At 37.1% G+C, this 14,038-nt stretch overlaps 1 protein-coding gene across 2 annotated transcripts in view; it reads left to right on the forward strand.

Moving 5' to 3' along the window:
• ADCY1 (adenylate cyclase 1) overlaps nt 1–11,380 on the forward strand; it is a 160,540-nt gene extending 149,160 nt beyond the window's left edge. For both annotated transcript variants that reach the window (XM_039548547.1, XM_039548548.1), the window contains one exon: nt 675–11,380. In XM_039548547.1, the coding sequence (XP_039404481.1) occupies nt 675–1,013 (339 nt within the window). In that variant the 3' untranslated portion in view covers nt 1,014–11,380. The remainder of the gene's footprint in view (nt 1–674) is intronic.
• Nucleotides 11,381–14,038: the final 2,658 nt, after the last annotated feature.

The following is a 14,038-nucleotide window of genomic DNA, read 5'->3' on the forward strand; positions in this document are numbered from 1 at the left end:
TTCCATCTTATACACTTCTTAGAGACAATGAAATCCTCAAATAAATCATTTCCCATCAGAAGAAACAAGAGTTCTCTGCTTCATTGCACAGTTGGAGGCAAGCCTGGGAATGCAGACACTGCCAGTCTTTCTGCTGTAGAAATTTTGCCTAAACAGGACCTACAAGGAAAGGATCTATGTCCATTTGCATCTTCCTAAATTTTATGTAGCTCTAAAAATTGCTTGGATACTTTGGATTGGAGAGTCAATGCAGACAGAGAACATTGTTGTTTTACTATGGCTTGACTAGAACCTATGGTGTTCTTCTCAAAAGCTCAATGAACACTTTCAGTCATTTATCCAAAATACCTGTCTGATCTCCAGGGATCAAAAGGTCTTCTGCAATAAATTAACATCACTGGAACTGATCCAGCCTACAATTTGGTTATATATTTCTGTTGGATGGAATTTAATCTATCTGTGTATTTATTTAACTCAAGACCAGAAATTCTGCTTCTCAGATTCCAGGTTGATCTTTACTTCCCAAAGAAAATTCTAAGGGAGCCTGAGAGCAGCTGTAGGTGCTAATCCATTCTGCTTATGCATATTTCATGACAGAGTAGTAAAATGGAGAGGGGTGAGCAATTACATGAACAGAAAAAAGTAACAGGTTTGGTTTTTTTTTCTGTCTTCAGGTGACAGAAGAAGTTCAGCGGATATTAAAAAGGTGCAGTTATGAATTCGTGTGCAGGGGTAAAGTCAGTGTAAAGGGAAAAGGTGAAATGCTGACCTATTTCCTGGAAGGAAAGGCTGATGGAAATAATTCCCAAACAAGGTCTTTAAACTTAGAGCGGAAAATGTACCCTTATGGGAGAGCAAACATTCAAACAAAACTGGGCACCAGCTGTCCATCGGTGTCCTCAGTTGCTAGCTTTACTGTAAAACCTGGGCTTGGAGCAGGTCAAGCATCTGCCAGTCACACAAACCAAACACTGCATTATCTTCCTTCTGTGCCAGCTGTGAAGGAGACATAGAACAAAGGAGATTTGGTTGTGCCACTTGCAGTGAACTTGGAGAGCAATGGTTGCCTGAATTTTTACTAAGAAGTCAGAGGTCATAGGCCATGGCATTAACCAAGGACCACTACAACCCAACCAAAGAGAACTTGGGGACTGTGTAATGAACTCTTGGGATAGAACATATAAGGGCTAGCAATTCTGTTATGAAAAGTCAAAACGGGATTTTCTGGAAATGAGGAATATTTTCTTGGCATTTTTAAACAGTAAATAAAAAAAATTAGATAAATGTGAAAGCAATTATTTATGTGTGTGTGTATATATATGTTTTAATCTATATATGCACATATACAAACAGTTCTGTGTAGACTTAACAGAGATTTATAGAGATGAAAATAAAAATGTGTATTTATTTACACATCCACCTGCAGTAACATAGCAAAGAGATTTCTCTTTGCTGTCATAGCCAGAATTGTTTGGCCTGGGATTAGCAAAGCTGCATTTAACCATCAAATGTGGGATGCCTGGAGATTCTCCAGGGCTACAGCAAGACTTTTAGAAACTGTGCTCCCAGTGCATGAATTAATGCAATGAAAACAGTGTTTATTGTGTTGTCAATGGCAGATTAATGAAGACTGGATTCAGCTAATTACAGAACCCTACATATTTTTTTAAACTCTCCTTGCATGCTCCAAAAACTTCCAAAAACTTTCAATCAAACGATTACACTAGGATATAAGGTAGATAAACCACAGAGCTTAAAGTTTAGGCAGAAGAACAATATATATTCTTTCCATTAAAAAAAATACAAGAGTGGTAGAGCTTAGAATTTGCTGCCTCTTTGTAGGTTATTTGACTCTGTGCAAGACAGAGGAGCCACCCTGCAAGCACAGCAATATGCTTATGCAATATAGAAACATTCCTTTATGTACAGTGCTGATTTTACTGAGGAGCAGAAGGATGGTATTATTTCAGGCTTTTAGAAATAGCACAAGTCCTGTGGTTCAAGTTCAGTATTTAGCTTTGACATTCTAAACAGCTCAAAGAATAGTCCTGTACTGGTGACAAACATGCTGTTGCTAGTTTTGCGACATTTGTATGTTTGCCGACATAGTTTTATATATTAATCGATTTTTAAATTTATGCCACAGTTTTATTATATCTTGATTCTATCCAGACTCACTCTTCAAAGCTGTACAATTATAGAAAGCTATAATTCTGAGAAACAAGCACAGTCAAACTTTGTCAAATGAGGAGCACTGGTAAATGTGCCAGGAGAGCAAGGCCTGCTCTTAATCTGCATAAAAAGAAATATATTTTGGCTGCTTTTTTTCTTCATGGCAGCCCACATCATATTGTTTATGGTTTCATCCTAAAATGATGATCTGGATGTGAAATGTGGAGTGCAACTCCATACTCAAGGTGCAAGTAGTTGAAGGTCATCCTGCTGAGGGACATGTACTCCATGGAACTGTGCCATAGTGTCCTGATGGGGATTCACAGGCTAACTAACCTCACTGCTTTCCAAAAGAGAAGCAAAACTTTACATTGTCTAAAAACATGAAAAGCTTTCTTTTAAGCAGCAAAAACATCTGCCCGCCCCCCAAAAAAAAAAGATCAAAAACCAACAACAACAACAAAAAGGTCAAAAAAGCCAACAAAACCAACAAAAACAACCCACAAACCTAAAAACCCCACTCCAGAACACAGAAGTTGTACAGATTGTACAATAGAAAACTTTCACGTACTAGATGTCACATTTCCCTTCGGTGGGCCTATTTTGTTACAGATTTCAGTGGAAAAAAAGTTCTGAGAGATTCCCCTCTAATCAGCTTTTGCTTTGGAGCAGTAATTTTTTGTGTTAAAAGTATATGACAGCACTATGTCAGCAGATGCAAATGGCTAAAGAAATGTTTCAGGAATTTCTGTTCTCTGTATCAGGATACTGTGGGACTCCAGTGTTTTTCAGCAGAGTCCTAAATTAATTTTTATGTACCCTGTCTCCTAGGTGCTTCATTACAAAGCTGGGAAAGTTAGTCTTAAGATTAAAGTGACTATAAAAACCTGAGAACTGTTTCCTAATTGTACTGCACCGGGTATATGCATCCTTATTGAGCTGAAGAAAGTCACTGCATTTCTTTATCTCCCTAAGAGCTACCCAGTTCACAGCTATTCTTCTAGAATAATTTATTTTTTTGCTTTTGAGGCATTCGAATAGTTTTAAAAATATACATGTAGAGAATACAGATTTAAAAGAACAAATATTTACATAACTAAACTGAGTAAGTGGCATTCATGTAAAGCACACTGCATAGTTATGTTTTCTAACAGGTTTATAGGAACTAAATCATCATGTGGGTAAGTTAAATATTTAACCAAGTTGGAAAGCATTATGTGCAATAGCATTAATCACTCAGTTCCACTCTCAAAGAGCCCATGCTTACACAATTTTTGAATCAGTGAATTTGGTATAATTTCACTGATAATAATAAAATAAAAGCATCTTCAGATCCTAGCAGTAGATCTGGTAGTATGTGAACACATCAACAAAATACTCGCATTGACCCACCCCAAAGCTTTCAATGAAATTACTTATTTGTTACTCTTTTTACTAGGCTCAAGATATAGGCATCTTGCCACTGTTTCTTTGATCACTAAATGGACAGTGAGCACAAATGAATTGTCACCTCTGCTGATATTTTTTGTGACTGTTCTCCTTCCCAGACCCATTCCCAGCTTGGTAATGTCAGTGGAAGATCATGTAGCAAGGTAAATTTAGATTATTCATGTTAACATTTTAAATGATTAGCAGGTGCTAATTAAGTAGAATTGGTCCAAAGATTTTCAAAGCCTGATCCTCTTTTCCAACAGCCAAATAAGGCATGTGACTTTTTGTAAGAATGTTTTCCATGTTGAATGGAAAGTACAAGACAGGCACAGTCCATCATTGGCTTCTCATTCTGCAATTTTGGAGGAGGTCTCTGCCTCCCAGAGCAGGTTGAGTGGTCCAGGATGGCTTCTTGGTACTGCAGGCAAGCTGGTGTGTATGTCCTAGCTTACATAATCAACGATGGTATATTTGGAGTTAGTTTCCAGACTTTAAGTCACAGATTTATGGAATGCTTTTGGGTTGGAAGGGACCTTAAAGATCATCTAGTTCCAGCCCTGTTGCCATAGGCAGGGACACCTTCCAATAGACCAGATTAACATCACTCTCATTAAGTTCATCATCATTAACATCATTATCCTATCATTAGTGTTTTTCGTGGTTTTGTTATTGTTGCTGGTTTTACTGTGGGGAAAAATACATATTACTTTGTAGTCCTGGACTGAGCAGTATAAATTTATTAAGAGAGTTTAGCTAAGGCACAAATTAGTCAAATACCATGTACTCTTATCTTTATGCTTTCCCTCCCTACTCATACAGTTTTTTCCCATTTTCCTGTTCTGTCTACATTTGTTTAATTTCAGCTCTTGTGTGACAGCTTTAAATGACATATTTAAACTCTCCGCTCTTCCGCATTCTTTGACACGTTTAATAAGTTTTATATATGGAAAGAGGGAGAAATACGCATGGAAGCAATACTTCTGAAAACCTCATAAATGCACATTTTCTGCCAAATTAGAGAAGATTGTAATCAATTTTTTTATTGGCAATTGACCTAAGATGGTATGTGGCCCACTCCAGTATCCCTGAAAATCATCAGAAGAATTTCCTTAGATTTCTGTGGCATTTGTGTTGTGTCCGTCTTATTGCATGCAGTTGTATTTCCTGTCTTGCATATATTAATTTTCATGTGCTGTAACTCTTGCCTCATCAAGAATTCTGCCCCACAGCAACCAAAAGTCCCTAGTGTTTATTTGAGGATAGTAACTTGTTGATTCGTGGGCAGAATAGCCTCCTATAGCTCTGTTCACTGTTTTGTGCAGCTGTTAGCTTGAAACAATTAACAGATACAAGCCCTACAACAAAGTGATGCCATTTGGCATGTCAATGTCTGTCAGTAGCAAGCACAATATTTAACATCAGTTTGCATGTTTTCTCTTTCAGATAATATTAACAATTGAAGTCTTTCATTCTTTATATAAGTATATAAGTATCAGAGATCTTTTCGTCTTGGGAGCTTATTTCTAGGTGTTCCTATACTACCTTTATCTTCAAATTATTTTTTAATTATTATTCTCTGCTGAGATTGCAAACTGGCATTCCACTGAATTACTGGCTAGATATTTCCAAACATATTCTATTTACATTGACTAGAAAGCTATTTTACCCAGACTGTAAAATGCATAGGTTTTTGTAGCTGCATCGCGCTGTGGCAAGTGACACTCCCTTATCTTCACCAAAACAAACACAAATTTTCCCTTACTTTCCTTTAGTGAGACTGAGAGCCAAAAGTTTCAGCTTGTAAGGGCTGAATCTGCATCCCTTATGTGTCCACAAGGCCTGCAGCAATCACCAGTTTAGTACGCTTGTGAGGGTCAGGAGCTGGGCTTCTGTAGGCCAAGTTCTGCTTTGGGTTGTAGCGGTGTCTCATGTCAATATTGAACTGAATATTTTACAACACTGCAACCAAGAGTAGGTCATGCACCTAAATCTCTTTCATATTTATGCCTGTAATTTATCTGTCAGGCAAAATAAAGTAGCTGGGTGCCACTGTTTGAAGGGAAACAGTATATGACCTGTGCCATTTCAGTGCTTTGAAGAGTCTTAACACATTAGTAAGTAGCGTGAATCATTTTCCTGTGTTGGATTCCTGCTTGTAGCAGAAAGAATGCATTTTCTTTACATCAGCAAGTCCAGATTGTGTGTGTTCTGCCCAGGCAGGAGGACTATTTAGCCATAATGTTCTTTCAAGTTAGAGTTTTGTATTACAGTGAAAACAACATTTTTTTAATTTGTGATAAACCTGTATTATAATGCCTTATTTTTAATCTTGTACAGTGTTACAAAACAACAGAAAACATTGGCCTTTCATGTATTATTCACTTTAAAAGATGTATTGTACTATGAAATTTTGTAAATAGTTTTTGCTTGGACAGGTAGTTGCATGTACACTTGTATAAAAAGAGGCAAAAAGGCACACTTTTAACAAAAATTAATGATTTTTGTAAGAGACATTTTACATGTGCATGGAGATTATATATCCTTTTAAAATGGATGTCTTTTTGGTTTTCCTTTCAATCTACTGCATGCCATTCATGCCTGACTTCAGTAAAACAAAACAGTAAGTTTTCCTAAGTGTTTTTGACATACCACTTCTGGCACAGTTAAATCACTAGTTGCATGTGCATTCAGCAAATCAAAATACAAACAGCAAATAAAGAAGAAAAATAACTAATGATTGTGATCTGCCAACCTCCATGTTTCAAGGTCCATAACACAGTATATGAAAAGTGTTATCAACATCTAAGCTGTCTTCATAAGGTACCTTCTGGTCATTAGAAGCAATAAACTACTTTCTGTAATATAAAAAACAAACCAATACTCTAGTTCAAAATGGTGTAACATCTGACATTCAATGACATTCAACTCTGATACTGCATTTGATGTAGTATTGTCATCAAGAAGGACCAGGTGTCAAATCCATCTTTGCTGTATGCAGGTGCAACACTATGGAAGGCAAAGAAGGTGAATTTGGCCCATCAGTGTTACCCAGAGTATACTTCTAATGTGATAATGAGTTATTGTATATGAAAAGTACATAATGCAAATAGGTTCTTTTCCTGGATACATACATACATATATACATATGTATGTATGTGTGTGTATATATATATATATATATATAAATTAATTTTGTTGCCTTATTTCTGTCAGGTTTTTTGACTTATTTTCCAAATAGTTTCTATTGCTAAGCAGAACGTATTTAACAGAACTATCTGGAGAACGTTCATTGGATTTTTCTGGGTGCTTTGAGCCATTCTGGATTCTGTGCTTACAGGGTAATCACGATTCTATGCTTGCAGGGATGCCTCCCTTAGGCATCACAGCCTAACACACAGCTTGAGGCCCATGTCAACTAGTGATATAGGAATAAGAAATCAATATCCAATCCTCTAACTGATTTTTCCCATAACACTGAGAATAAAACATAAAATTCTGAAGGTATTTTGTACACCTCATTTTTAAAGTTGTCATGTCCATGTCACTACAACTCAGGATTATTCTTCAAATTACTTATATAATTGTTGTATGATAAATAAGGAGTATTGGAGGAGCATAACACTGAGTCTTGTGGCAAAGGGAAAAGCATATGGACTGTGAATACTTTCTGCTTTGGATAAGGACTTGCGGTTTACAATTTGAGCTAGTTTTATAATAGGACTCAGAAATCATTTAATTTGTTTGTTTAATCAGGTGACTGTAGGGTTAATTAAGCTGTACAGCTTCTGCAGGTACTTTTGTCATCCTAAGTTAAGAGGCAGGTTCATACCATATATCCCTGTTGCCTGCATAGAAAAACTGCTACCTTGTACTGACAATTGTCTTCATTATAGTAGTTAAGCCTTTCTAACAGTTATAAACTAACTCGTCTCAAATTCAGTGGGTTTTACATCTCAGTGTAGTGTAATTGTTGTGAATAATGACAATCTGGACACTGCTTGTGCACCCCAATGTTGTTTATGACTGGCTTTTTCCAGAACTCTATATAGGCAATTTTTAGATCATTGTTCCTTTTAATCCTATCTCTTATTGAGTTTTCAGGCCAAATCTAAATAATTAATAAATATATTAATGTAAATAATGGAAAAAGTACATATAAGGGAGTGGCTGCCTGTTGCGCTTTAATTCCTCTTCAAATATCACAGTGCTTGGGTGGCCTGATGTGATTTGCAATCTGTTCGGTGCAAGGATAAAAAGAAGGAAAGGAGAAAAAAAAAATGGGCAAAGTTAGCAAGAGTACAAAACAACAAAAAAAGAAGCCTGTGAGATAGCAGTTGCTGAACGGAAAAGGTGAAAAGCCAGTACTCTTCTGAAGTTGGTGGTAAAATTCAGTGACACAGAACACAGTATCTGAGCTGGGAGTACTTAACCAGATTTGTAGTTCAGCAAAAATAAAGCTTGTGTTTAATTGCATGGTCAAATCAGTTTCTGAGGTTACGTGTCAGTTCAAATTTACAAAAGTGTTCAAGATCTCCTGGTGAGCTACTTTCAAAATTTCAGAAGGAATTATTAGAAATAGTTGGGGGTTGTCGCCTTTAATGCCTATTTTTTGATCATGAGGAGGCACCTTGGAATTTGAATTAGCATTAATTCATGGTTAATGTACACAGTGTATGTGCTGGAAGGACTTGGTTTTGCTTGTGCCTTACAGCATGCTGGAGGATCTACTTCTTTATATTAGGATCCCCATTTTATGCCTTCTGTGGCATCAGACATGACACACCTGCATAAAACTGAAGGAACAAAAAGTGCTGCATCACTGTGAAGATTTTTTATTAATTCCTTTCCTTCTTTGGTTCACTACCAGTACAGTTATGTGGATGCAAGGAGTGATCCATTTGTTTGTGGAAGGAGGCCATACACAGGTATACGTGGGTCCAAGCTAAAGAAGAATAGGTTTCCTAGAAAGCTCAGCACTTACAGTGAGCTGAGTTCTAGAGGAAGTATTTTCAGATAGTTTGGGGCTCCTTTTAAAAATCTGGCTGCTCTCCTCTTCAGAACAGGCTTGTATAGCACAACTAAAACCATCCAGAGCACCTTGTAACTGCGCTGTCAGGTTTGCTAGATGTAGGTTAGCCTGCTGGTGGTGAAACAGCTAACAAACAGTTCTTTTTGTGGGCTAAAGTGGGGTTAAATTACTGTGGTTGTGTGCACTATCATGTATTACTTTCAAGTGCCTGACCTTCTGCTTTAATCCTAGACCTGTCTGTAGTGGCATTAGTTATGAAAACCTTCAGCTGGCACATTGAAGTTACTTAGATGATTTCTCATGTCTTTTGCTCCTTAGTACACAAGGGTGCAAAGGTTGTCTGTTCTTACATTTCAAATGCCATTCGAGCAATAATTCAAGAATTTTCGATTAAATGTAAATGAAAATTTATTACCTGTGCCATCCAAATTTCTTCATGATAATTATAGTTTTAATTGCTATGGTAGGTAGAGATTCTTCTTCACTTAGAATTCCGGCTTTTTTTACAGTAACATTACTAGGGCTCAATAAGGAAAAACAGAGAAGAAAAGTGATTGCATAACTTGCTCCCATTTACAAGTATAATTGTCTGCACAAAAGTGAACTTAGACAAAGCAAACAGAGAGTTTCTTTTCTGCATTCAAACAGCTGGTTATTACAGAGAAGTAGCTTTGAAAAATATTAGAGAATACCATAAGAATGAAAGCAATGCTTACTGGTCTAAAAAACTAGAATCCAAGAACAACTACCTTTTCTAGCATAATTAACTCAATACAGAGAATCTTAGAGCAGTGATATTGTTTTCTCTGAAATTCTGACAGAGGTTAAATTCTGACACACATTTCACAGTTTCAAGCAAATTCAATCAAATTTGACCCATCTGTTAAAACCCCTGTCTTTAAAACTTGTGTCACAAGTAACATCTGTCTGGATTTTATCCTGCTGGTAAGTCCTTGTACTCTCTGCTGTCTCGAGGTTAACTTCTGCCCTGCTGGCATGTGTACATAGGTTCTCCTTGGAAATAAGATGCTAAGCATTTTTCCAATCTGTTAATTGAAAATATTTAAAAGTCTTTTATAATTAATGTTCAGCAGCCTAAGGTAGGAAGCAAAAGACCACACAGAGCATGTGTTCTACAAACAAAATTAGTCTGCCTACATGATGACAGAGAGTCCATTATAGCCTTATCCATAATTTTAAGCATCCTATAAATATTTAAATGTAATAATTGCCATAGCAATAAGAAGAGATGAAGCTAGGCATACCTACCTGCCTCTCAACACCACGTAAGTCTTCTTTGGATGTAAAAATGTGACCTACAGCTCATAAAATACTGCTTCTTCAGAAACTGATACCCCTTCTACCCTTAACTCACCTTCAGTTGTTCAGTGCTGTCATATTTTTGTTGAGGTGTTTACTGTCCACTCAGGCCTGCTTTACCATCTCCCTCTGTAGGTCCTCTGTTATATGGTTGTCAAGCTTCTTTTTTGAAAAGAAAATATATTTCCAAAAAGTTGATTTTTCATATAATAGATGCTTAGGGGGAAAGAAATACATTTAACATAATCTCGTTAGGAAGCAGTACATGTGACAGCAAACCTGAAAGGGAACATAAACATACCCTGTGGTGGGAGTGCAGGCGCAAGCAGCTGGCAGCAAGCTGGGCAATAAGGCTTCAGCCTGCCATCAGCAAGCAGAGCAGCATCTCTGTTCAAGGGTCCGAAGAAGAAAATAGATAAGTAAGAGTGGTGTAGCCTAATTCATGTTCCCTAGCAGTTTAACAAAAACATGCAAACCCATTTCAAGAGCAGTCATGTTGTCTGTCTGGATACCACTTTTTACTAAAATATTAGAGAGGAAAGATACAGGCTTGGAGTATTATAAGGCTGGTTGAACTGAAACATTCAGCAAGAAGACTGTGCAAGAGGAATCTTATCAGCTACTTAACCTGCTGATGTTTGCAGCAAATTCTGCATTGCTTCTGAACTAACTTGAATATTTGCTTAGACTTTGGGAAAAAAAGAATTATTTGCATCAGGTAGACATATGGGAAAACCAAGTGTATTCTTCTCTGTATTTATTGGCATAAAAGTTTTCAGTAGAAATTTTAGTCTTGTTTACAGCCCAGTAAAATTAATGAAAATATTAACTTCAACAATTATTGAATTTTTAGATCAGGCCTTATTCTAGTGTCTATTCAAGGCCTTATTCTATTCCTCTGCCATGTCAAATGGCGTGTCACCAGTGACTTCAAAGGGACCAGGAGGAGGCCTACTATATCACAAAAGAAACATCTACATAGGTAAAATGAAGAATCCTAACTTTAAGGAGTGAACTAGTAAGTCAAGATGTCATTATTCCAACTGCTATAGCCCACTGAACCTATAATCTTTTTATCTTTATAGCTATACACTATATATATATATATATGTATATACATAGTACAATACAATAACTTAACACTGGGTAACTTCTAATGATAGATTTTCATTAATAATACGGGTCTATTTTTATGTAAATATATTATTGTAGAGTATCTTCCAGTCTTTTTCAAGATTGTTAAATTGAGAAGAGCAATTGAATATTTGTCCTATTTTTATGTTAAAAAGTGAATGGACTGAAATGTTAAATGTGAATGTAAATTTCTTATTGCAACTTTTATACTGAGTGTTTGCACTATTATAATTTCTGGAATCTAATTAAAAATAAAGGAAAAAATTGCTTGAATAAACAGTTGTTTGAAATTGGTTTTGTTTTGGTTTGGCTTTTTTTGGGGGGGAGGTTGTTTGGGATTTTTTGTTTGTTTGTTTTTTAAATCAAGCTGCATTAATTATTATATCCCAAGTGGTCTCTCAGAGGGTCCAGCTACAGCTTCTCAGTTTTCAGGCTATGAACATGCCTCTAGAAATGCTGTAATTCTGCTTTCAGAATTGCTCTGAACTAAAGAATCTCATGGGAACAATTCAGCTCCCTTGTGAGTCTCACTGATTTTCTGCATTGACCACAGTGTAAGCCAGCTTGGGCCAAGTGTACCATTCACTGTGCAAGCAGAGGAAAGTAAACATGCAATGACCAGCAAAATACCAGCCACACAGACCAGAAGACAGTGAGGGGAAGCTTATCTCTCCCTTCCCACAAAGCAGAAATTGGACAATTTGGGCCAAGTGTAGATTTTGTAGGCAGTTTATATTGTGCAAGATATAGAGCCAACCTGAGTGCAAAATTGTATAGATTAACATAAAATTGATTTAAAAACTGATAAAGTTTTATCAGGTAACATGCCTCGCAAGAGAGTCACTAAAGTTGGGTAGTTCAAAGTAATTTCATTGTACCACTTGGAAATGACAGCAGACTCTCATCTGGCCAGCTCAGAGCAGCAGCAGAGGTGCTCAGGTGCCTCATTCCTGTCCATGAAGATATGCCCTGAGATAACTTGGAAATTCAGAGTCCCCTGTGAGGTATAACAGCCTGGCCTCAGATGCAAGGGGTTTTAATCCAAATGCTAGACAAAGTCTCCCCAGCTGTTTTTCTTGCAGGTTAGAGAGCACAGTGTGAGTTGTACAGAATTACAGTGTTGACAGTAATTGGAGTGTGACAGAACTTTTCTTGCTTTGCCCTTACATTAGTGAGAAGTGTTTGAGGCCTTATGTAGCCATTTGTTGCCTTGTCCTTCCCTTCTGAAAGGCAACGTGCTAGACCTTCTTAAGTGTAAATCAGAATGACTCCACTAAAGCCGAATGGACATAAATAAACTGAAAATCTGTCCTTCACCTTTCATTGTGCCTGTTCTGCCCCATTGGTATTTTAAGGCTTTCTCTTAATATTAAAATGTGTAACCCTTCCAGTGTTATTTTGGGGAATTTTATGTACATAAATGCACACAGAGCTATTTATACTTGTGTATAAAATATGTATACTCACCAGACATATGTTAACAAGATTGTGTGTGTTCTGGATTGTTGACTCAGGTCATGACTTGGAAACATTTTTCTGCCATGTCCCATTACACAGCCAAATCACTTCAGAGAAGTATGAGAATTCATTTTGCTTAAAGACTGAAGCAGTATCAGCATTAGATTGCTTATATGCTCTGGTAACACTTTTGGACATGAGGAATTCAAGACAGCATTTCCATAGCATAAACCACCCAGGACTGAAATCGAGGTTTTTGTCCAAAAATATTACCAGAGGATGTTGTCAATTTCAAACAGGCAGAAGGGAAGAATAGAAAATGAGAACATTGTGTACATTGTCCATTGTGTACCTTGGTGCATTGCCATTGTATCTATGTCAAATTCTTCCAGTTTTGCAGCCATTCCCTAGAGCAGTGGGTCACCTAATGCTGTTTCTGCTGGCAGAACATGATGTCCAATGGAAGGAAAAAATTATACAGGTATCAAATCATGGATTGTATTCTTGTTAGGGCCATTCTCATTTGGGCCATTAATGATGGAAAAAAAAGAGTCATAGCTGTAAAGTGTGCCACATATTAGAGATTGTCTGTGACATTTTTGGCTCTCATGAAACCCTCTAAACTGTCAAGAGTGCATTTAAGGATGAGGATCTTGAGGTGTAGTCAGGCTGCTGAGGAGTGCTGGTATGATCCTAAATACCCAGTTCTGTGAAGATTATTTCTGCTGTCAAGTTCAGCAGTAGTTTGCATAGATTTCCAGGCTCAAAGCTCAGAGAATAGATACTGGGTTTTAATATTACATTAATATGAGTCTCCCAGGTTTACACTGTTCCTATATTTATAATCAGACATTGATTAACCGTTATTATATTTAGCCATAGAGAGCTAGAAAGGAAGAAGCTAGGATGAATTAGTCATTATTATCAAGAACATTTACCTTTTCATTTACAAGGCACTCTCTGAAGATGCAAATGATGGCTTTCATAGAGGCAGTGTAACATATAAATTACTACACCATCACAGTTGAAGCAGATGAGCTTGCCTATCAGAAGTGCTCTGCTTCACTAATTCAGTGGGACTCTGATGAATTAATTAGCTTTCCCTGAACTTAGACCACCTGGGGACTGATCTTCACAATTCTAATCCAATGAAAAAGAGCCACTTATATTCACCTGGCCTTACTTCCTGCACAGGATTACACTCAGTCTGGCCATGTGACTGCACTGCACAAACACAGCACTTTTAGTTTATTATTGGATGTAATAAAGTAAAATAAATCCATCATTTTCTGGTTGCTGGGAGATTTGAAGCTAGACATTTGTTTGGCATTGGCCAAACTGGGCTCATACTATTGCCAAAGGTCGTGAAAGCAGCACCGACTGTTTTCCCCCAAACTCTATAGTTACTCTGTATGTTTATTGAACTTTGGCAGTACTGTTATGTGCTCCTCAGCAGCTCTGCCAACATAATTAAAAAGGAGCAGTTGTATCAGA

This window comes from Corvus cornix, chromosome 2, assembly GCF_000738735.6.
Source record: "Corvus cornix cornix isolate S_Up_H32 chromosome 2, ASM73873v5, whole genome shotgun sequence".
NCBI classification, from domain to species: Eukaryota; Metazoa; Chordata; class Aves; order Passeriformes; family Corvidae; genus Corvus; species Corvus cornix.